The following is a 21,820-nucleotide window of genomic DNA, read 5'->3' as shown; positions in this document are numbered from 1 at the left end:
ATGTATTTGTATACCTGCTGCTTGCATTGTGATTTGATCTAGCGCTTTTATGAGATGTCTAGATATCTACCATCTCGTATCCCAGGATCGTAGCACTGCTGATATAAAAACCGGAAACCAACGCACTCAAGATTGGCCGGGTAGATGCTTATCATTTCATTAAACCTGGGTTCGCCAGACACAAAGGCGGCGGTCATAGAAACTACTCGACACACAGAGTAACTCGGACGATTCTGGGAATGCATCCGAATGTTCCGACTTCGCGCCCTTCCATACATCACTTGCGTAGTTCATGCTCTCATGCTCTGTAAACTCGGCCAGAATCTCAATATCCCATGATGGACCCTGATCCTGCTCTGTTTGAGTAACCCGCACAACTCTTGTCCCAGCGTGCATGCAACTCGCCAGAACCAAAAAGCGTCGCTCCAAGCCCTGACCTGTCTCGCTAGACTTGGCGATCTCCGTTGTGGAAAGCAACTGCAACCGCCAGACACCACCTCCTAAACCCTGTTCAGCGAGGACATCTCCTCGTCGTGTGGCATGGTATACCCGCAGCCCTTCATCATAGCTTCCTGTCAACAGGATTGGCGCGTCATCCACCATGGGAACTGCAAGAGGTAGAATGGAGGTTACACCAGCTGTGTGGTGGCGCGCCCTATCATCATGATTAAGGAGTAGTGATGCGAGTGATTCTTCGGTCTCATTTGATCGTTCGCCGTGAGTCTCGAAGCGACGTGTATGCAGTGACCCAAAGTCATTGCCAGTAAACATGTAAGGGATAATATCATTTGACGATGTCCCCTCATCAGCAGGAAGTTGTTTCATTGTGGCCAAAGCCACAAACCATACCTCGATCATTTCACGTGCTACGAAGGAGCCCCATTCCGTGATCTCGTCCACATCTGAAATATCTTTATCTGTTCCAAACACAGCTGTTCGACTATCTGAGAAGGTCACAGCAAAGCCATCAGATGCAGGTCGAGGGAACCAGCTCTCAGGGGCCCATGCGAGGAACAGGGCTGGGATGGAATCATCCTCATGGACCTGTTTTGTCCAAATTTGGTTGATTGTGGGGTTATTTGAATCATCAGAGACATTAAAAAGCACCACAAGACCAGTACTGGTTGCAATGGCAAATTTGTTCCTCTCCCTTGGATTGAAGTGCAGATCAAAGACTGCATAGGGCAGAGCTAGCCTCTGTACCAAGCATCTAAAGAATGGAGGTCAATTAACCGACGCCATGCATGAGAGTTGGGGGGTTAATCCGGGAGTCCGAAATACCCCAGAGCTCTACTTACAGCTCACTTGTGCTCGGGTCTAATTTCCATAGTTGCACACTCCCGGTCTTGGTTTGCTGCACTTCTCCACTTTCATTCTTTGTCTCGGACAGGAGGTAAGTGCCCACCACAAAGTGGTCACTGAGCTCTGGACAGAATTCGAGGCAGCTGGGTGGTTGGTCCAAGAAAACTGTTGTTTGGGATTTAGGTTTCTGAAGAATGTTGGCCATTATGACTTATTGTCCCTCACAACTTGAGGGTTCAAGTTGGTTTAATCTGGTGATTGCAGGAGATTGAATTGAAAATGTAAGTGATGGGACTAGGCTTCTCCCGGGCGGCTCTTCTTGCCTCCTCCAGGTATTATCAGCAAGGGTGGATATAAATAGAATCAAAAGCACCCAAGATATCTTTTGTCATGATCAGATGTCTGATGAGGTTTTGGTTCTTACGTGCAGGAAATTTTATATGGAGTCATTTCGGGTGGGGCGGTGAATACTCCACTATGTCTCCATGTTCCACATCACCAAATACTATCAACCTGGTGACTATATGCTATGCAATATACTCTGCATGAGACATTAATGCACTGCATCATGGCGGAAGCACAGAACCTTACTGTGAATTCTTTTTTATTCCGCATTATAGGCCGAGGAACCGAAGTATCGTTATGTGTTTTCAAAGTTATGCACTGAGTTACATAGTTCCTTCGAACCAGTTGGAGAAGAATCATGAAAAAAATCACTGACAAGACTCGGAGGATCCGACTGGTCTTCCAGTTTCCAAGTCAACTGATAAGAATGGTAAGAATCCTTGCAGATGACTTTGACTACTTTTAGTGATCTAGGCCGACCCTTGTGGCGGGAACGACGATTTTACTCGTGCTGAGGGAATTTGATGCACAAGAATGGAATGCCAGCATAAACATCCCGTTACACCCGACTTCCGAGCTGTAACAGAATAGGGAAAAGGGTTGGAAGGATTTGATAAAGCTTTTCAAGGTGGGAGAGTACTTAAGCTTCTTCTGATCCACGTCCACAGGTGTCACTACGTGGACCAAAGGCGATCACGTCGATCAAGTGATCTTTAATTCTGGGGAACTAGGACCGTACCTGACAATCTACATACCCAGGATGACGCGATTTCTTGGCCTTCGAGGCAAACGTCTCACACTTGCATCTATACTGGGTGTATTAATGCCTGGAATCATGTCTGTCGGCTACAACACAGCTTCCCTTGGTGGTGTTTTATCTTTGGAAAGTTTCAAAAAGAGTTTCCCCGAAATCGATATAGCTCATGCTGATAACAAGGACCATGCATCGACGTTAGAAGGTGCTGTGGTGGCGTCATATGCAATTGGTACATTTATAGGAACTTTCTGTTGTATTTGGTTGGGCGATATTCTGGGTCGTCGTCGGGCTATGCTAGCAGGAGCGTCAGTTCAACTTATTGGTTATGCTTTGAACCTGACTGCATATTCCTTTGCTCAGTTTTTCACATCTCGATTGATCGTGGGGATGGGAACAGGAGCATTGCTTGCCACCGTTCCGCTTTGGATCTCTGAAACCTCCCCTGCCAAAAGGCGTGGTTCTCATGTCGCGACAAAAGGCATTTTCAGCGGACTGGGCTGTGCGTCAGCATTATTCCTGGAATATGGATTGTCTTTTAAAAAAGATACTACCTTGTCGTGGCGTCTCCCCTTCGGCTTCCCCACTGTTCTAACTCTCACACTTTTGCTGTTTGTGATCTTTCTACCTGAGTCGCCTCGCTGGCTCATTCGAAAGGGACGAATCGCAGAGGCTCGAGCTGTGCTTGCGGCTCTAGCAGATATCGATATTGATTGTGAAAAGATTGACAATACAATCAATGAGGTGCAGACTTCCTTGAATCTTGCGGGCGGAGATACGTCTTTCAAGCTCCTGTTTCAAATGGGCAATCAGCGAACATTCCATCGAGCTATTCTTGCCATTGGTGGTCTTGTATTCTTACAGTTCACCGGTGCTACAGTGACCACCTATTATAGTGAGTCTCTTTCCCCAAATATAACACTCGTCCTCGTTGAATCCTTCCACGGGAAGGTGTATGAGCCGTGCATTCTAACATGACAATCCTAGCTACTGCAATCTTCGAAAGTAATCTGGGTCTCAAGCAATCCACGGCTAGACTCCTAGCAGCCGTCTATCAACTAGTTGGGCCTCTCGGAGCCACTCTATGTGTCTTCATTATTGAGAGAGCCGGTAGACGACGTTTGATGCTTGGCAGTGCCATTGGTAACACCATCTGCTTGGCCTGCATCGCTGCCCTCGGGTCTCAGGTGGACAACATCAAAGCCTCACATGGGGCTGTTTTCTTCCTATTTCTCTTTCATTTCTGCTACATCATTGGCTTCGGTGGGATCCCCTATCTATATGCGACCGAGATTGCACCCTTACATTTACGGTCCACGATCAACTCTGTTAGCATCAGTATAGGTGGAGCCATTGGCATTCTGATTGCCCAAGTCACGCCAATCGCCTTCAGAGCTATGGGGGAGTATTACTTCCTCGTGTATGCGGGCCTCAATGCTGCGATGGCACCTGCGATCTTCTTCTTGTTTCCCGAAACCTCTGGGCGCAGCTTGGAAGAGATCGATGATATCTTCACACTTTCTGAAAATGTCTTCGAAACAGTCCGTGTCGCAAGACGTCTTCCTTGTTTCCCATCCCGCCAGGAACTTGAAGGCACATCACCTACAGAGGACATGCCCAAAATGGACAGTGTGTTCAAGGAGAAAGAGATCCCGGTTTGATTAGCATTTACGATTACAAGTTCTATTTAGCGTTGACTATAATATTAGTAGTGTTTGAAACACTGCGGTCCAGGAGACCAGGAGACCAGGTTATGTATCTTAGCATCAGACGATATACAGAAGTGAGGATTTTGGGAAATTGATTTAAATACATCACAATGAAGAGATACTTGCTGCAGCTATACAAATATCCGGAAATTGGAATGTCCATCGGACCCTGCAACCAAAAATGGCAGATGGCAGATGGCAGATGGCAGAGACAAAAATCAGATTCCAATTTACCTGTTTAAAAATTGTCCAATCTTTCAAATTGATTGTTTATGAGAATACCAAGTACATAAGAGCTACATTTGGGAAGTAAGACACGACCTATATAGGCACATGTTCAGGTGATATACAGCACTTGAGAAAATTAGATGGACAAGTGAGTACCAGCCAAGCTAGCCAGATGTCATTACTACATCGTAATTTCCAATGAGTTTGAGATAGTATTAAAAGAAACTATCTTGAGTGGAGTCGACTTGAACCTGAACAGTCCAAGCTTGAGCCATATTCAAAGCAATTTGAAATGTCCTTTGAGTCGTATTCACCTCTTTTCCTTGCCCAGCAGTTGGAATCCATCATCATCCTTCTCATCATGAAGCTCCTAGGCCGAAAAATCAGCTGGTTCCGCTCGACTTCCCATAATTCCTCCAAGTTGTTAACCACCTCCTCTTGCTCTTTTATTTTTATTTTTCTTTCTCTTTCTTTGTTCCTTTCCCTTTTTTCCAGCTCAATAGTGACTATATTGAATATAGCCAAGCAAAAGCCGCTCAGCACTAATCCGTCTACCAGCTTCATCATAGCCGTACTTGGGGCTTATTGGTCTCCAAGCCAGAATTGACAGGAATATTTCAAGTTTGCTCTGTAGTAAATTTATCTCTTAGTACTGAAGATTCTTATCTCCATCCTCAGCCTCTTGAAAGACTGCCCAGGTGCCGAAGCCCCTATGCAAAAGCCAAGACTGGAATTGCGAGTATCTCACAGACAGCAAACTTGAATTTGAGAAATGCCCTTTACCGATGTAGTATATCTGTGCTTCAAATTGAACTTGAAGCTGCGAACAGGTTTTGTCTGAAGCCTGAGAACATTTGAATATACTAGTATGAGTCGACTTGGTGTAACCAGTTGACTGTAAGAGTAACCTGTGAGATCATGGAAATCAAGTTGGAGCAGATAGCATGAAGTGGACTCGGAGTGGTCATGTTGACGAAATCTTTCCTAGTTGCTGTTCCGTCATTTCAGTCTATATTTGAATTCCAAGGGTGTGGCCGAGAACGACTCCGAGTGATTCAAGTTGGTGACGCCTCGAATCCTCCCACCCAATCTTGGGAATTTCAGATCAGATGATTCGCAGCAAACTTCTCTAAATACGGTCGCTAATCCATGTCAAGGCTGATCATCGATCAACTCAACTGAATCAGGTACCATATCGGAGATTGATAAAGGACGCTTGACTGGAATAGGTACATATTCAGAGTATCCATCGAGTCTAACCGGAAATGGCACCAAATCGAAGACTCGGAGTATACAGGATGGAGTCCATCCATATTCTTTGCAAAGACTCAGATAAGACCTTTTGGGACAAGGATCGATGCGGTGAGCTGAATAAGGAAGGTTCGGCGTTTGAGGTATCAGTATAAAATCAGTTTAGTTTGACTTGCAAACCGGGTGTCATACTCCCAATCCAACCAGATAATCTCACGTTACTCACTAGGAGTCATTCCAAGATTGAATCCTCCCGATACTCACTTGTATTGAAAAATCCGTCCAAAAATGTCTTCTGCACTCAATTTCTCTGATATTCCATCTTTGCGACAGAAATTGGGACCATTGACGGGAGACATTGCGCCTGTCACAACTCCAATAATGTTCAAGAGCCCAAGATGTTTCCACAAACCACCGGCAAAGTCATTCCAACATCGTCTGAGTCAAGAGGCCCTATCTCGTGGTTCTGCAACCCTCAAGACAGCAGGCACTGAGCTCAACGCGGATGTTATCAGTCTTGCTACCGGCAGACCTGCTCCAGAATATTTCCCCTTTCTCAACATGACCCTCGATTTTCCCCAAAGCAGTAATTTTACAGAAGACGACCAGAATAGCTCATTGTCTGAAACAATTGGAAAATCCGATATCAAAACAAACAAAGCTTCATACGACCTTGCAATTTCCCTCAACTACGGATATAGCGCAGGATCTGAGCAGCTCATCAGATTCTTCACAGAGCATGTTGATGTAGTGCGCAATCCTCCTTACTCGGATTGGCAATGCTCACTGACTGCTGGAACTACCTCGGCACTGGACTCGGTTTTCAGGACCCTTTGCAACCGGGGACACTATATCATGACCGAGGCGTATACTTACTCTGCCGCACTTGAAGCTGCGAGACCTTTCGGTATCCGCAGTATCGGTGTCCAGATGGATGAAGAAGGCATGGTGCCAGCTCATCTTGATAACCTGCTTTCTGGTTGGGATGTATCGGAGCGCGGTGCTTCGAAGCCATTTTTGCTTTACATCATTCCGACCGGTCAGAACCCAACGGGCACTACCCAGAGTCTTCAGAGACGCAAAGATATCTATGCTGTGGCAGAGAAGCATGATCTTTACATCATTGAAGATGAGCCCTACTACTTCCTTCAGTTTCAAACTCAGAAAACTGAAGTCTATGCGAATTCAGATCAACCCCCTCGGTCGGATCCGAAGTTAGTTGAGACATTCTTGAACAACTTGATCCCATCTTATCTTTCATTGGATGTATCTGGTCGCGTTCTTCGTCTCGACTCTACATCAAAGATTCTTGCACCAGGCTTGAGATGCTCGTGGATGACTGGCTCTGCCGATATCATTTCCCGCTTCCTTTATCTTCATGATGCAACCATTGTTTCCCCAAGCGGGCTTTCCCAATTAGCATTGCATACACTGTTGGATGGTGTATGGGGCCATGAGGGATTCGTAAAATGGCTTCTTTACTTACGGGATGAGTATACTCAGCGCCGAAACATCACTCTTGAATCCTGTTCGAAGTATCTTCCACGCAATATCTGCTCTTGGTCAGTGCCCGAAGCTGGAATGTTTCATTGGATCAAGGTTGACTGGCGTGTTCACTCATTGGCCGCCGCCTATTCCAAGGCAGACTATGTAGCTGGAAACATCATACTAAAGACAGAGGACCGTATCTACTCTACTGCTTTGAAGAAGGGTGTTTTATGCTGCAAAGGAAGTGCGTTTCGTGCGGGTGGTGTACAGGGTTGTGAAATATACTTCCGTGTCACATATGCAACAGCTTCATTGCCCCAGATAGAAGAGGCTATTGCGCGATTCGGAATGGCAATCAAAGAGGAATTTGAAGTCGGAGTCTGATTGAAGATAAAATCATACATAGCGCAGGACAATCCAGAATTCTACATACATTGATGGAATTTCATGAATGTACTATTTTTTTCGAGTACATGCTATAAATTGCATCGATATCATACATAACTCCAGGGCTTGAAAGGGTTAGCTCACGTAAGGGATATTCACAGTCCATGTCCCCACGTAGGCCTCTATAGGCTGAAAAGCCAGAGTCCTGAACATCTCTACAATGATAAACAATCTAGCCAACACATAAAAATACCCAAGTAGGTTTAATATCACAAGCACAAATGTAGAAAAAATCTTCCCGCTCAAACTCGCGCCATGCCAGTGCCAGACATATATACCAGTATCTGCAAAGAGAGATGCAAAGAAGCTTGCTGGTATAATGAAAGTGCAAAAAAGAGCAGAAACTCTCCATAATACCATCTCAATATGCGTGGGAAATACAAAGTTCCACGCTATGAGATGAATTCCCCCAAAAACCACGCCACCTAATATCAATGTCATTGACCAGACAAACTGTTCTGAAGGGGTTAGCGATAACTTTATTCCTCCTCCAGGCATGCCAGTGCTTTTAAAGTGGACAAGTCTCATGCTCCATTCCCTCTGAGCTCCAGAGACACTCGGGGTCACTTCCTCCTCAGCTCTCCTAACCCGATCCCGTATTTCTTCTATGTTGCCACCGTAGTAGAAGGCTGTGATAGGGATATCCACTCCCTTCGGCTTAGCCCAGCATATATGATACATGAGCACAGCACAGATGGCAAAAGCGACCGTGGCGATCTCTAACTGAGTGACTGCTAAGCCTTCCACCCAGCGAGCAATGGTTTGCACACATAGCCAAAGTATTTGTATAACGGTAATGACTCGCAAAAAGCTGTCCGCCTTGGATTTATCTTGGATCTCGTCTGTGCTGATGTCCGGCAGGCGCTCCAATATCCCTGTCTTGCGAAGGGCAAGGATTTGGCGGCAGTTAAGTGTCACATACTCTGTTTTTTGGTGAGATTCCATTTCGTCAATTTGTCCTTTCATCACATACAGTGATAGATCGTGAGTGGTGACATCGGCATGTTCTGTTGTCGTCTGAGTCAAGCGGTGACCGGACGGCTTGGATATCTTCATCACAAATCCACCCATTTCAGCAAAGCAGCTGTGGGTTCTTGTCCACTCGACTCCATCAATATTTGCGTACCCCAACTTTTCAAAGACTTTGGTATAATTCCTCCACCTCACAGCTTGAATGACGTATAGCCCAAGGAGCATTTCTGGTGCTAGCATGGTGATTAGGAACCATGCAGCTGAGCTGAAATACTTTTTCGCTGCCCACTTCCACCAGCCTAGGCATCCATCCTTGAATTCATTTCGTTGAGTGGGTAGGTCAGGACATTGAACCGTCCAAGTGCAGGAGATGATAGTGAACAGACAGGACCACAAGATGTCCAGCGTGCCACGGGTATTCGGCGAGGAGATATAGTTTATTTTATCCGGAGCGGACGGGAGAGTGCAGTTTGTGTCAAAGGTTGTGTATGCATAAGTCACCGGAAGGAAGTCAATAAGGACAAGGACAAGAGGCGAGCGGGACATTTTAGGAAGTTTTGAGCTGAACATTCAAATGGTTAACTCGGCGAAATTTGAATCTCTTGAACGAACTTAGTTTTTGTATGATGTCCAGAAGAACAGGAGGGCAAATCAAATTAATATAGGATTATAATACTGTATACATGTCTGTGAGGCTGAGATGATTGAAGTGGACCAAAGTACACAGCCGAACAGCAACACCCGGGTAATCGCAGGGTTCATGCATGCAGTCACTCCACATTTCAAGTTTAGGGTGATCGATACGAGAAAAAGTGGAGAGCATAATATCTTTAAGAGTCGTTCTGTGGATCCAGACTTTCAGGGTTCCTGCACCAATGTTCTTAGCGGAGGGGCCAAGTGACTTGTTAGGCCGTCTTACATGCCGTAGCTGTGATTGTCGAATCATCGTCCGTGCTAGTTTTTGGATCTTCCTGCGCCCAGGGACTGTGTTTAACAAACGTTTTAGATTGTCCTTTGGATTAAAGAGGCATGGCTGATTCTCATGGAGGGTTGATATTGAGATCTTCGGCAATCTAAAGGCGCTTTGAGCCGCAGCCAACGATGGCCCGAGGATCGCAACTGCATTAGCGAATTTGAACGTTCCCCGAGTTATCAAAATCAAAAATGGGGTCGATGAGCGATGTGATGTGACAGGCCTGCAGCCCAGCGCCTATATTGTGATTTGGACTGCAATTCAGACTGCAGTATGGAGTACTCCGCCTCGGCATATAGATCAGGCCGATTCCTCAGTTAGGCGAATCAGCCTCCAAGGTCAACGCCTTGCATCATCAGGTGTTAATTGAGGCTTAGAATCAATACTAAAAATAGGAATTCCAAGGTTAGGAAACATTTCAGTTCCCAACATACATGCACATGTGTGTACATATATGAAAAGAAATATTGCTTTTCCAAGGTTTGTGAGGGTCTTCCAAGGTTGATATTAGTAGCTCTAGGCTTTGCTCTACCAAGCAAACTCCAAGTTAGTAAATTTGAGGCTCAGACACATGCAACAAGCAATTGGGCGATTTGAAAATAGTTGCGAAAAAGAAATTCCAAATTTAATTGCTCAATTTGTTCGTTCTCTTCCGACACGCCACTGAACGGCTTCACATAGAGCATACAAGGTAGATAATATAGGCATCGACACACCCAGTCTTTGTCCTTCTCGCAATGGTTCCCCTAATAGATACTCAAACTCAGTTTTATTCCCCTGGGAATGTCAGTGAAGTGAGAAAAATAGGGAGACTCAGTCGAAACTTGAATACCTTTCGAATATCTTGAAGCATGCTTGGTACAAAGTGATCTTCAACTCGATCCACAGTTGCCATAAACTCAACAATATCAGCAGGTAACTCATATCCAGATACCTTTGCAGCTGTATAAATCCCCGTCATTGCCTCTCGGGCTAACTTCGAAATTGCATCACCAGCAGACCTGATTTGCCCTGCATCTAGCCCGGTCAAAGCGCAAATCGGGTTCATGGAGGAGTTGTAGACGAGTTTCTTCCAGCGATTCCACCCAACAGCCTCATCATACAGACAAGATGCCTTTCCAGCTGTGGAGTACCTCTCAACAAATTTTTTTGCAGCTGCGATTTCCCCAGCGTGATTGAGATTTGGGTTGTGGAAAGGGCCGACTGTGAGTTGATCATGGAATGAGTGTTTGATGACGCCAGGTTCGATTTCCTCCGATCCAATCATAGAGATTCCAGAAAGAACAATATTCTCAGGAAACTCTTCAAGATACGGCCGCTCGATGTTGAGACCATTTTGTATCAAGACAATGACTGTGCGTCTTGGAGTAATCGAGGGCGCAATCTGGGAGACTTGATGACCCTTCTTGTTTGGGATATGTTTGGTTGTGACCACAACATAGTCATAACCTTCATCGCCAGGCTGGATAGCTGGAATGGCATTGACAACTGCGTATTATTTTGTTAGAGAGATATGACGATAATGAATGCGATCAAGGAATTGCTCACTATATGAAGGTCGCCAACTCACGACTTTCCCATGGTCGCATGACTCTATCGAGAAACCGTTGTCTTCGACGACCTGATAGTTTGATCTCAAGACTAAAGTCACTTCTGCTAGATCTCCAGATTGTAGATTCAAAGCAGCGATGGTGCCAACACTACCACCTCCAATAATCAAGACTTTCGCTTTGTCAACCATTCTCAGTCACAATCTCAATAAGAAGCACTTTTGTATCTCAAATGTGGACTGCTTTCATTTTACTCTTATTTATCCCCGAAAAATAGCCAAGTGTTCTTATCAACATTCATACTGCGTATTTCTCACTTTGACTACCCGTTTGAGCTTAGTTGACCCCATCATCGACCCACTGTATAGACCGAAGAATCGGCGAAGATCGTACTTAGCAGAGAGAGGACCCACTTGTTGTGAGCGAGAGGTAGTATTAAAATATTCATTCCATACGAGAAAATTCAAGATAAAATATGTATTAATAATAGTTATCTAATACGTGCGATGCATAATAGGAAGATCCCGAATCGGAGATACCCATATCAATATGCAGTCTGGGTGCCAAGGACGTTTGCAACAAGTCCTTCGTCTATGCCCGAGTTAACTCGCGACTATCAATGTAGTTCTGTCGCTCAATACCCCATTCTGGAAGGACCCCCGATAAAGGGACAGGTTTGTCGCTCCCATCCAGGTAAATATCGGGATCGATGGTCCGAATCTTCGAGCCCTGAGGCAAAGACAAATTCTCCTCACTGGGCAGTGCCTCCGTCTCTAGGCGATCCATTTCCCGTGAGATGTCGGGTGTCGCTTCTCGGCGCAGTAAGGCCCAAAAATCATCGTCCGACAGAGACCATAACACCTCATCCTTAACACGGCCAGACTCTACCAGCTCACGAATAATACTTCCCGTTCTCAGGTAAAGATCTGCAAAGACCCGGTTTGACCAAACGTCGCGATCCACTGCCATATATGCACGGGCATAATCCAAGGCGAGGTGTGGGTCATCGAGAACGAAAAGACGGTTTGGTGCAGAAGATGACGGAAACGCCTGGAGTTTTCTGTAAATTTGTTGGACTCTTTCAAGGCTGAGCTTTTCGAAAGCGAATGCATCACGCAGGGAGTAATCAAGCCGGTCGGCACAAAGCTGTGGGGCCGGCATCTCCACCAGGGGAAACAACTCCTCATTAAAGACTTTCAGGTCTCCAAACCCATGTTGGGTGAGTATTTCGGGCAGTTGACTGGTTTTCAGATAGCGGGGTTTATGGAATTCATGGTAGCTTCCTTCTCCAGGCTTTGAAAGTGCGAAATCAACAACATGGCTGAGGCTGGTGTGACTAATATCGTGGAGTAGAGCAGCGACTTGTTCTTCAACACTGGCTCCAACTTTGCGTACTAGCAGAAATGCACCGACCGAATGCTCATAGCGGGTGACGCGAGGGCCAAAGCCCAGAAGAGCGGTAACTCCGTGTTGACAGACTCCCCGCAGACGTAAGAGCTCGGGGCTCTGGAGCAGGGTTGTGAGCACTGGTTCGGTGATGGTATGCTCGCCATAAATTTTATCTCGAATGATAACTTTCTGGTCGCTGACAGCCTCAAGGGTCTGCAAATAGCCTGTGTTTACCTGTGACGCCATAGCGGTTCGATAAGAGCGGAATCTGTTAGAGCCCTGGCGGCTTGGGAAGGCAAAAGGGAAATTATTTGGTGTTTGGAAGGACCGTCGGAGGAGCGGGTTCATTGTCAAGCAAGCAGTTGGGATCTGTAACACACCAGACTAGGCTTGATCAGTCTCAAGGATGAACGCGTGAACGATTGTTAAACCTTCAAGGCTGAAATCATTCATGCAGCATGGAGAGGAACTACTATAAGCCGGCCAATGAGAGCAAACGCAAATCAACTTCCAGGGTTCCAGGCAGCAAGCCACGTGAGTATCTGCAAAGAGTAAGCTACTGGAGATCAGATCAGAGCTACTTAATATTATGATTCAAAGAAAATTCACAGTCATTGATGTACAATTGCATCATTTTCGTAAATATGCGCCAATATATGGACCAAGACAACAATTTCGGGCACTGCATATGCATTGATATGGTTTACTACTATATGGATAACGAGATATGTAGTATTAACTTGAAATCTTGTAAGAAAGCTCTTTCTCAAGTTCATAAGGGTAATAGTAAAAGAAACGGAGAAACTTTTGGTCATCACTTTAGGTTAATATGCTAAGATTCTTCGGCCCGATGCTTCCCAGTCTCTGACGAGTATTTGCCAGTCTGATTCATTCCCAGTCCAAAATTCATCTAGGAAATTCAAAAAATCATGGTAATGTTGTAAGCCCGTGACATACGACATTCTCTTATGAAGTTGAGAAATTGTGGCCTGCTGCTCCCTGTTGCCATAGCTTTCAGCGCCAGCCACAAAAAGGGGCCAGGGTAAATTATGGATCAAATAATCTATATCTTCTATCGAGCTGATCTGTCGGAATAGGTCTGAAAGTGCTCTGTTGGTCTGATATTCATCAAATACCGCTGACCTCAAGCATCTCGAGATGTATACAATAGCGGCGTTATAATGAATATCAACAAGGCGAATAAGGTCTCTGTGATGAACAGGGTTCTGTATGGAATGTCTGCCAATCGCCATTGGGGTTGTTCCTCTTGCGATTTCGAATTTCCCTTTCCAGTCCGAGCTAGTGGGTACATTCGGCATTTCCTGATCGTCCAAGCATTGTGACCTCATGGACGAGGTTGAGATACCCCAAAAAAAGGCTCGTCTTATCACATCCCACCAATTCATCTCCACGGTTGGAGAGCACAGCATTCTTGATCGTTTGTATATCAAAAGAGGTTGTACAGCCAAAGACCTCATAAACTGCCAATTTATTCCTCATTGATATGAAAAATTTGCTCTTGCAATAATCTGTGGAAGACAAAGTCGTGACAAGTGAGCGGGCGGCTTTTCTGTGAAATTCGGCAGTTTCGGCTCCAGAATGAGCCATCTCATAGCAGGATAGAACTAGCATTGAGGCCAAAATCCATTCCGCGGCTTCTAGATCAAGGCCCAAATTGAGATCGTGTCCACGCATGCCTCGATCTGTGATGTCATTGATATGGTTTGTGATGATCTGAACAGCTTCGTTTCTTGCGTCTTCTGGAACGATGCGATTTCCTTGACGACATGCTGCATGCTGGGCAGATACTGCAGCAATAGCAAGACGAACAACCTTGTTCTTCTGGGCCAGCGGGAGAATGTGGCGACGATAGATATTGTTTTCTGAGTCAAGCCAGACCATGCGTGGGGCTATGGTCTTATCATAGTAATCCACGAGTTCTTCTAGGGAAAATCCACCCAGTGACTCGATATCAGGTGCTTTTAACTCTGTTCCGCCCCCAGACGGTAATGATTGGGCGGTGACTTCCGCTTGTAAGTCCTTTAAATCACCACGTACTGCTGCTCCACCGGCCCATCGCAGCTTGGGTCCACATCCAGGACAAGTGGGGCCTCTTTTGAGGCACTTTTGGCAAGAAGGTTGGCCACGATCACAATTGATGCGGCGTTTAGTACATGTTGAACAACCTGTAAGTAGATCAGCATGTTGTACACGAAACAAACTCAGAATCTATTCAGAATCTATTGGCTTTACAAACCCTTCTTCCGTGCGACTCTCAAGGTATCGCTTTCCATTGTAGCATCATGCTTTGAAGGCAGTCTCTGCTTGGCAGTGATGGTGAATTAGGATGAAAGGGTTTATGACTCCGATTATGAGTCAAGTCTAGGCAGCATGGCCCACTTGCGACAGATCGGGTCAATAATCGTGTCACTCTCCACAATAAACTGATTTTTCCCGCGTTGTCGCCTATTCTAATGTCTTGCTTATTATTGCTGACATTTCTCCAATAAACCTTGGAAGTAGACGGCGGGTGAACGTCGTTGATGGGTTCCCCGCACTTACCACATGACATGCTTCAAGTTCCAGAAATCAAAAAGGCATTAATCCCACCCTTTCTATCAATTTAGCATGAAATCAGTATAGCAGCAATGTCGTTGCCATTCAGTACATTACCTCCAACTGCAAGAGTCTCTCCCACGCCATTTACTGTCTCGATCCCGAAGCAGCAATTGGAGGAGCTAGAAACGCTTATCAGACTATCCAAGCTTGCCCCGCATACCTACGAGAACTCACAGTTAGATTCCAAGTATGGGGTTACGACTGATTGGCTGGTGGCTATGAAGGATCAGTGGTTGAGATCTTATAAATGGTTCACATTCTTCACAAGAGACTCCTGCTCCTTATGAACAAAAGGACTAACTTCCATTGATAATAGGAAAGCATCTGAGAATCGATTCAACGGTTTCCCACAATGGACGACGAAAATTGAAGAAATCACAATCCACTTTGTAGGCCTTTTCTCAGAGAGAACAGATGCAATTCCCATACTGTTGATCCATGGGTGGCCAGGTAAGACCAGGAAACTGTATCAAAGAACCCATGAAAACTTGGAAGATCCCTGATAGCAGCACAGGGAGCTTTCTGGAATTCCTTCCTATACTCGAGCTTTTTCGAGACCAGTACACACCAAGCACTCTTCCTTATCATCTCATCGTTCCTTCATTGCCAGGATACACCTTTTCATCTGGTCCCCCACTCGACCGCAACTTCGGAACTCAGGATATTGCTCGAGTTCTGGATCAACTGATGAGAAATATCGGGTTCGAAAGTGGATACGTTGCTCAGGGTGGTGACATTGGTAGCCGCATTGCTCGAGAACTGGTAGTAGACTATGAAAGCTGCAAAGGTAAGATTTCATTGACCCGCGATACTGTGTTATGCTAATATGATGATAAGCGGCCCATTGTAAGTGGCACCAGAGCTGAAAAATCTCAAATAAGATGAACTCTAACATTCAAAGTCAACGTTGTTTTCATGAGCCAGCCGGTGGGTGTTACAGACGATAATCTAAGCGATTCAGAAAAGCTTGGTCTCGCGAGAATGAACGAATTTGTCACGCTGGGAACTGGGTATGCTACTGAACATGGTACTCGTCCTAGCACTATTGGCCATGTTATTTCATCGAATCCAATGGCTCTACTAGCATGGTAAGCTCCTAACCCAAACCCCCCCCCCCCCCAGATAAGAACCAATTTTAATATTCTCAGGGTGGGCGAGAAGTTCCTGGAATGGGTCGACGATCCTTTATCACCAGAGCATATCTTGGAGTCCATCACTCTATACTGGCTAACTGAAACATTCCCCCGATCAATTTACACGTATCGTCAGGTAAGTCATTTCATCTCTATATGGACCATTGGCGACTCTAACAGAGACTACAGAACTATCCTCGTCCGCCCATATCCTCCGCCAACGATTCGCGGTGGTATATCAAAAAACCGATGGGATTCTCGGCTTTTCCAAAAGAGCTGGCTTCAATTCCTCGATCTTGGATAGAGACCTCAGGAAATCTGGTATACTGGGCCGATCATTCAAAGGTAAGCTTCAACATCAGTTAGCAATCAGTGGCATCTAGCATGAATAGATTCTAACATTCAATATGTAGGGTGGTCATTTTGCAGCACTTGAGCAGCCCGAAGCACTCAAGAATGACCTGACCGAGTTTGTGGAACAAGTATGGCCAACGATTGTTAAACCTTGATGAGCCCAAACGCCTCCTGTTATCGTGACAGTCATTTTGGGGATATCTAGGACATGAATATTCACAATTATTTATCATCTGTTGATCGCTCATGTATTGACAGCTGTGTCCAAATTCCATTTATCTCATAATACTCTTTCTGATCATGCACACCTGGGCATATGATATTTTCTTTGATATAGAAACAATATAAAACTTGAATCTTCCTCGTTCACTGGGTAGAGAGAAAAGCATATAATAACATTCCTTAGCCACCAAGGGCCTTGTAGAGCTCTTCAACATCGTTGCCCATCATCCAGTGAAGCTCCTCGATTTGACGCTCATAGAATCGTTCGTCACCGCCCATAGCAGCCACCATAGCAGCAGGAACACTCTCGAGGTATTCATCTTTTGAGATGGCAACTAGTTGAGTAGCATAGTCAGTATACCTGTATCCATAATGATTCCGAGCTCTACATACCGTGTGCATTGACCACAGCACGCTTGGCACTCCACATAGCGTGGTAGGCATTAGTACTCCCATCATTATTGGCGTCCCCAACAGCATATATTCCATTCACACTGGTCTCCATGTTAGACTGTACCTTGATGGATTTGCCATCCATTTGTAAATGCAGCTGCTTGTATAAATCAGACGTCTGGTCGGTGTCCGCACTGATAAGAATACCATGTGTGATTATGGAAGACGGAGCACCGTTCAAGGTGAGTCTATATTCATCATCACCAGGCTCAGTGCCCTTGGCAGTTCTCTCGATCTTCGTGACATCCACTTCGTGGATCTTGATCCCGTAAGTTGTCTTGATGACCTTCTCCCAACCAGGCCATCTCTCCTCTGCAGCCGCTTTATCCGCATCAGTGATTCTTCCACCAGCAACGATTTGGATCTTCGTCGTCAACTTTCGCAGATTCAATGCTGAGCCGATAGCGCTAGCCAACTTTCCAGACTTCCCAATGACCACCATATCGCGTCCTCTGTAATCAAATCCATCACACCAGGGACACCAAAATAAGCCTCGCCCAAACGCATCGGCAAATCCGGGTTTGTTTGGGAGCACATCGGTGACTCCAGTAGCCAAGATAATCTTTCGCGCGGTGATCTTGCCTCCTTTGCTATCATAAACACGGAAGCCTTTGGACAGAGGCTGGATTGCAGTGACTTTACTTCCGCGAGTTGCACGAAACGAATATTCACTATAATGCTCATCAATTTGCCCCCGGACCGCAACACGGAATTTCAATGGAACTTGGCCTAAATACTATTAGTCCGTTGCATTCAAACGCTATGCACTAGCCACATACCGTCTTGTCCAAGCACATCATGCATATATCGAGTCTTTGCGTTTCGGTACTCCTCTGAATCGTACATTAAGGAGGTTCGGGCGACTCGACCCAAGGACATGGATGCAGCCAAACCTGCAGGGCCACCACCAACAATCGCAACATCATAGTCCCATTCGTTTGGGTCCCAGTTCTCGCATGATCTAATGTCGGTTGCTGCAAAATTGAATGTTTCAATCTCGGTGGTGTTGATTCTCAGGTCGTTTTCCGCGAGTTGGGAAATGCCATTTTCGTTTTCCAGGATCTCTTGGGGAACAGTCAAGGCTGAAGCTAAATTGAAAAGAAGGCACAAAGCTCGTAATGTGTTTTTCATTCCCACCATTTTGGCACGGAGCCTTGGAATGGATTTAATTAAAAATCAAAGGCAAACGAAGAGTCCAAGACCACTCCTAGTACTCCTAGTAGCAATTACAGGACGAAGGTGGTAGTATTTATACCTAGAGACATCAATTGAGTACTACTTAGTAACTTGAAAGTTCAGCCCCCCCCCCCGGTTCGCATTCTTGCCACTGTTAGCTTCGTGCATGAACATGTTCCCGGGTGGGGTAATAGTCCGAGTCCTCATCATCAAGATCAAGTAGATCTCGGAAGATCTCTTCTGCAAGGGGAAAGGCGATGTTGTACAACCAAGATATCGGGGAACCCGTGCGAACGCCTAGAGGGGCACATACGAGGAGTGGATAAGACCTGAGATCATGCAGCTGAGGGGTAGAAGTCGAACCTTGCATAATTCCGACATAGTGCGTAAGTTGACGCGAAAGATCGCGATCACAGTCTGCAAATGCCAATCAAATCCCGAGTGGCCATGACCACAATGAACCTCCCTTCAGCTGGGCACAAATTAGCCTCGGGTTCATCATCCAGATCCATTCAGCGTGCGTGCAAGATTTTTAGGTGCAGAATTAGTGTAGGCCAAGTAATGTAGCTCTGTTGATCTGTGGAGTCCTAGCTGATGGTTCCCCGCTTCAGCTCGCCACTATCACGAACCATGCGGGTTGGGCGCTTCCTTCGAGATCCAGGGATGTGATGAATTGTTCAAAGGGGCCAATCACTGGAAAGAAAAATAGCGAGAGAAGTCATTGACTTTCGTCAAAATGGAATAGCCTTCTTCATGCGAGGGGAAATGTGATTTGGCTAGTTGAGCACTCCCTGGGCACCCGGCACACAAACTGGTCCTACCTAAGCCATCAAAGGGAATATTTTATCGCGCCGAAAGGACATCTGGATCTATTGATATTTGCTAGATTTCGTCACCAATTTCATAGACAGCGCAAACGGGTTGTAGAATGATCAAAGAAGAATTCGGTACCTGAGCAAAATGACGTCTCTCTCACCGATAAGATGGAGCTCTTATCGGGATCTTTGTCTACAACACAGCAGGCAGCACTTTCTACTTCCAACAACCTAAGCCCACTAGAACCATGTCCCCCAGAAACAGCGCTCCTGATGGATCAGAAATCTTCTCTGATGAATCCAGTTTCTACGGTAGGTTCCCTAACTTCTGACTATCACACTCAAGCTCTAACTCTATTAGGCGACGATAATGAACAAGCGCGCCTAGAAGATGAAGTGAAAGCCTACGACCCCGAGCCATACTGGTCATATTATCACCCCAAACTCCTTGCTCAAATACAAAAAGAAACACGGGAAGCTGAGGAAGCATTAAATTCTACAAGCTCAACCCTCCCCACGGAAGAAGGAAACGAATCATCTACCCGTTTATATCCTCATAAGCGCGGCGTCAATGAATCCATCTCTGCCTTTCTCTTCCGCTTACGCCCATCAATAGCATTAGAGTCAGAGTCAGGGCCCTGGATATGGGTACGCGGGAAGGCTTCTAAAAGCCTAAGCAAGAGCTTAGAATCCCGCGATGAAGCCAGCTTTGTCAAAAAGGGCACGGAACTTCTACGCGAATTCGATGAGAAAGAGCAGGAACTTTGTGCTGCACATGATAAGTCTGTTGCAAGAAGCACGGCAGGACTAACTCGCAAATTGAAGCCTCTACGTGGCGAGCTGGAAGTAGGTATCCTTTCCCTAGCTCGTGAAACGGGCATCACGGCTGGAAAGTGGATGCTATTTCCTTCTGATGATAGAGTTGACACAGTATGGAGAACGCTCGTGCTGGCTCTAGAGAAGGGTGATGTTTGCGCCGATGCGAAAGTCTCGACGGATGATGGGAAGGGCACTGGGCAGGCTCGCTTGATTTGCATTTACACAGAGGATTTCGCTGACAGAGAGGATGTGAAGAAGGTGTTGCAGATGCTGGCTAGGGAAGAGCTTTTTGATCCGCGTGGGCGTCCGATATACTACAAGTCTGATGCCTTCACATTGCTTGAAATCAACTCGAAGAATAAGTATCAGCTCAAGGCGAGTATGTATTCGAGCAAGGATTTCCAGGTGTGAGAGCTTGAAAGCGATTTTGGATAATGCTTCGATGTAGTACAGACTTAGTTCAAGTTTATGATTTATGACAGCTTTTATGACAAAATTGACATGTCTGGTTTATCAATGCGATTGCTAGGGTATCTATAAAACAAAGTCATCCACGCTTCTGTGGTCTAAGCTGGGAAGTAGCCCAAATTGATACTTGCCAGTGTCAGAGCAACATGAGGATAACCGACAAGTAAGCCAAGTGATTAAACTCACTTGGCACCACGCGCCCATGTGCTGGGTTGGAGTTTGCTCGCAGGAGAGGAGCAGTTCAATCAAGACCGTAATGAATTGAAGCCACAATCATTTCCCACACATGGGAATGGCTCTCAATCATCCTGGCCGCTCTTGCCCATGACCTTTTCGCAGGCTTCACGAACTTCGGCAACTCCCTTAACCGTACTCCAAGCATCGAGCAGCCGCCGCACATCCTTCCAGTCATTTTCCGCCTCTTCCGTCTTCTTATCTTGCAAAAGACCCTTCAATCGCTCAGGTGCTCCAAGAACCCATTTCACAGTTTCTTTTTGCCCACTTTGAGACTCCGATACCGGTTCCTGTGCCCGAGCCTCCTTAATCTTCTTCCGTTGCTCCTCACCCTCTTTAATCAATCCCCCCGCCGTCTCCGCCACAAACGCAATAGCAGGACCCAAAGTTTTTGTCATAGTCAATGGAGCACCGCGCTCATCCATACTCTTCCGCATTTTGCCAATAGTCTCAACAGCCCGAATCAACTTCGAGTAATTATCGTATACGAGCGCTTTGCGCTCTCCATCCAGAGTCCGGATATCTCCAACAAGTGTATTCTCCGCTTTCAGAATCGTAGCCAGTGAAGATGTAGATAGAAGATGATCCACGTAGCGCTGAGGATCGAACTCGGCATTATCGAGCTCTGTCCCTGAGGCTAGACTCGTTGGGTTTGAGATATCGCCCGCATCGGTAGTTCGGGGCACACTGCGGGATCGAGGACTCGATGATTCCGCACCAGGTGGTTTTAGATTATAGTAGTCTCGCAGAGCGGAACGGTTTCGCCGAGGGTTGGGTGAGATAGCTCGAGTTGTGGATGGAGTTGAGGCAGCGCTGAGTCCGCCGCTGATGCTATTGGTATTTAAGGGATCGAGGGATGGACGTGATGATGGTGGAGCTGGAGAATGTCCACGGGAAGAAGCAATTGATTGACGAGGGGGGAGATTGTAGACATGGTTGGATTGTGTTGGGCTCTCAATCTTGGAAGTGTGAGAGTTGCGGAGTTGCGGAGATTCCGCGTGAGACCAGATCAATGGCTTTAAGCGGTGGTCCGTGCTTGTTTGTTCGGAGCTTCCACTTCGGTTCATGGTTTTTTACTTCTGCACTTCTACATTTTCCTCGAATACTTTGCTTGAAGAT

At 46.0% G+C, this 21,820-nt stretch overlaps 11 protein-coding genes across 11 annotated transcripts; 4 read left to right on the top strand and 7 right to left on the bottom strand.

Moving 5' to 3' along the window:
• Positions 1-159: 159 nt before the first annotated feature.
• N7483_007245 (uncharacterized protein) lies at positions 160-1,507 on the bottom strand (the record flags this gene model as incomplete). Its single annotated transcript, XM_057090682.1, has 2 exons — positions 160-1,210; positions 1,299-1,507. 2 exons carry the CDS (start codon positions 1,505-1,507, stop codon positions 160-162), a joined length of 1,260 nt encoding a protein of 419 aa, XP_056945423.1.
• Positions 1,508-2,407: 900 nt separating this feature from the next.
• Positions 2,408-4,062, top strand: N7483_007244 (uncharacterized protein; the record flags this gene model as incomplete). Its single annotated transcript, XM_057090681.1, has 2 exons — positions 2,408-3,296; positions 3,389-4,062. 2 exons carry the CDS (start codon positions 2,408-2,410, stop codon positions 4,060-4,062), a joined length of 1,563 nt encoding a protein of 520 aa, XP_056945422.1.
• Positions 4,063-5,877: 1,815 nt separating this feature from the next.
• N7483_007243 (aminotransferase-like domain-containing protein) lies at positions 5,878-7,461 on the top strand (the record flags this gene model as incomplete). The annotated part of the gene is made up of 1 exon (XM_057090680.1): positions 5,878-7,461. The coding sequence occupies one exon, from the start codon at positions 5,878-5,880 to the stop codon at positions 7,459-7,461; it is 1,584 nt and encodes a 527-aa protein (XP_056945421.1).
• A 138-nt stretch (positions 7,462-7,599) lies between these two features.
• On the bottom strand, positions 7,600-9,042 carry N7483_007242 (uncharacterized protein; the record flags this gene model as incomplete). Its single annotated transcript, XM_057090679.1, has 1 exon — positions 7,600-9,042. The coding sequence occupies one exon, from the start codon at positions 9,040-9,042 to the stop codon at positions 7,600-7,602; it is 1,443 nt and encodes a 480-aa protein (XP_056945420.1).
• Positions 9,043-10,102: 1,060 nt separating this feature from the next.
• Positions 10,103-11,210, bottom strand: N7483_007241 (ketopantoate reductase family protein; the record flags this gene model as incomplete). The annotated part of the gene is made up of 3 exons (XM_057090678.1): positions 10,103-10,246; positions 10,302-10,957; positions 11,018-11,210. The coding sequence occupies 3 exons, from the start codon at positions 11,208-11,210 to the stop codon at positions 10,103-10,105; spliced, it is 993 nt and encodes a 330-aa protein (XP_056945419.1).
• Positions 11,211-11,610: 400 nt separating this feature from the next.
• On the bottom strand, positions 11,611-12,756 carry N7483_007240 (uncharacterized protein; the record flags this gene model as incomplete). Its single annotated transcript, XM_057090677.1, has 1 exon — positions 11,611-12,756. The coding sequence occupies one exon, from the start codon at positions 12,754-12,756 to the stop codon at positions 11,611-11,613; it is 1,146 nt and encodes a 381-aa protein (XP_056945418.1).
• A 951-nt stretch (positions 12,757-13,707) lies between these two features.
• N7483_007239 (uncharacterized protein) lies at positions 13,708-14,612 on the bottom strand (the record flags this gene model as incomplete). Its single annotated transcript, XM_057090676.1, has 2 exons — positions 13,708-14,394; positions 14,460-14,612. 2 exons carry the CDS (start codon positions 14,610-14,612, stop codon positions 13,708-13,710), a joined length of 840 nt encoding a protein of 279 aa, XP_056945417.1.
• Positions 14,613-15,056: 444 nt separating this feature from the next.
• N7483_007238 (epoxide hydrolase family protein) lies at positions 15,057-16,669 on the top strand (the record flags this gene model as incomplete). Its single annotated transcript, XM_057090675.1, has 8 exons — positions 15,057-15,277; positions 15,344-15,477; positions 15,542-15,814; positions 15,865-15,873; positions 15,929-16,115; positions 16,176-16,296; positions 16,350-16,505; positions 16,574-16,669. The coding sequence occupies 8 exons, from the start codon at positions 15,057-15,059 to the stop codon at positions 16,667-16,669; spliced, it is 1,197 nt and encodes a 398-aa protein (XP_056945416.1).
• Positions 16,670-16,916: 247 nt separating this feature from the next.
• N7483_007237 (NAD(P)/FAD-dependent oxidoreductase) lies at positions 16,917-18,329 on the bottom strand (the record flags this gene model as incomplete). Its single annotated transcript, XM_057090674.1, has 3 exons — positions 16,917-17,071; positions 17,130-17,918; positions 17,969-18,329. The coding sequence occupies 3 exons, from the start codon at positions 18,327-18,329 to the stop codon at positions 16,917-16,919; spliced, it is 1,305 nt and encodes a 434-aa protein (XP_056945415.1).
• Positions 18,330-19,428: 1,099 nt separating this feature from the next.
• N7483_007236 (DUF1917 domain-containing protein) lies at positions 19,429-20,410 on the top strand (the record flags this gene model as incomplete). Its single annotated transcript, XM_057090673.1, has 2 exons — positions 19,429-19,492; positions 19,542-20,410. 2 exons carry the CDS (start codon positions 19,429-19,431, stop codon positions 20,408-20,410), a joined length of 933 nt encoding a protein of 310 aa, XP_056945414.1.
• A 356-nt stretch (positions 20,411-20,766) lies between these two features.
• N7483_007235 (COG1/VPS51 family protein) lies at positions 20,767-21,768 on the bottom strand (the record flags this gene model as incomplete). The annotated part of the gene is made up of 1 exon (XM_057090672.1): positions 20,767-21,768. The coding sequence occupies one exon, from the start codon at positions 21,766-21,768 to the stop codon at positions 20,767-20,769; it is 1,002 nt and encodes a 333-aa protein (XP_056945413.1).
• Between the last annotated feature and the right edge of the window lie 52 nt (positions 21,769-21,820).

Source organism: Penicillium malachiteum, assembly GCF_028827825.1.
Source record: "Penicillium malachiteum strain IBT 17515 chromosome Unknown utg000003l:1.0-4950554.0:1.0-4952489.0, whole genome shotgun sequence".
Classification (NCBI taxonomy): Eukaryota; Fungi; Ascomycota; class Eurotiomycetes; order Eurotiales; family Aspergillaceae; genus Penicillium; species Penicillium malachiteum.
Note: the sequence above shows the minus strand (reverse complement) of the source record. Positions and strands in the feature narration are given on the sequence as shown.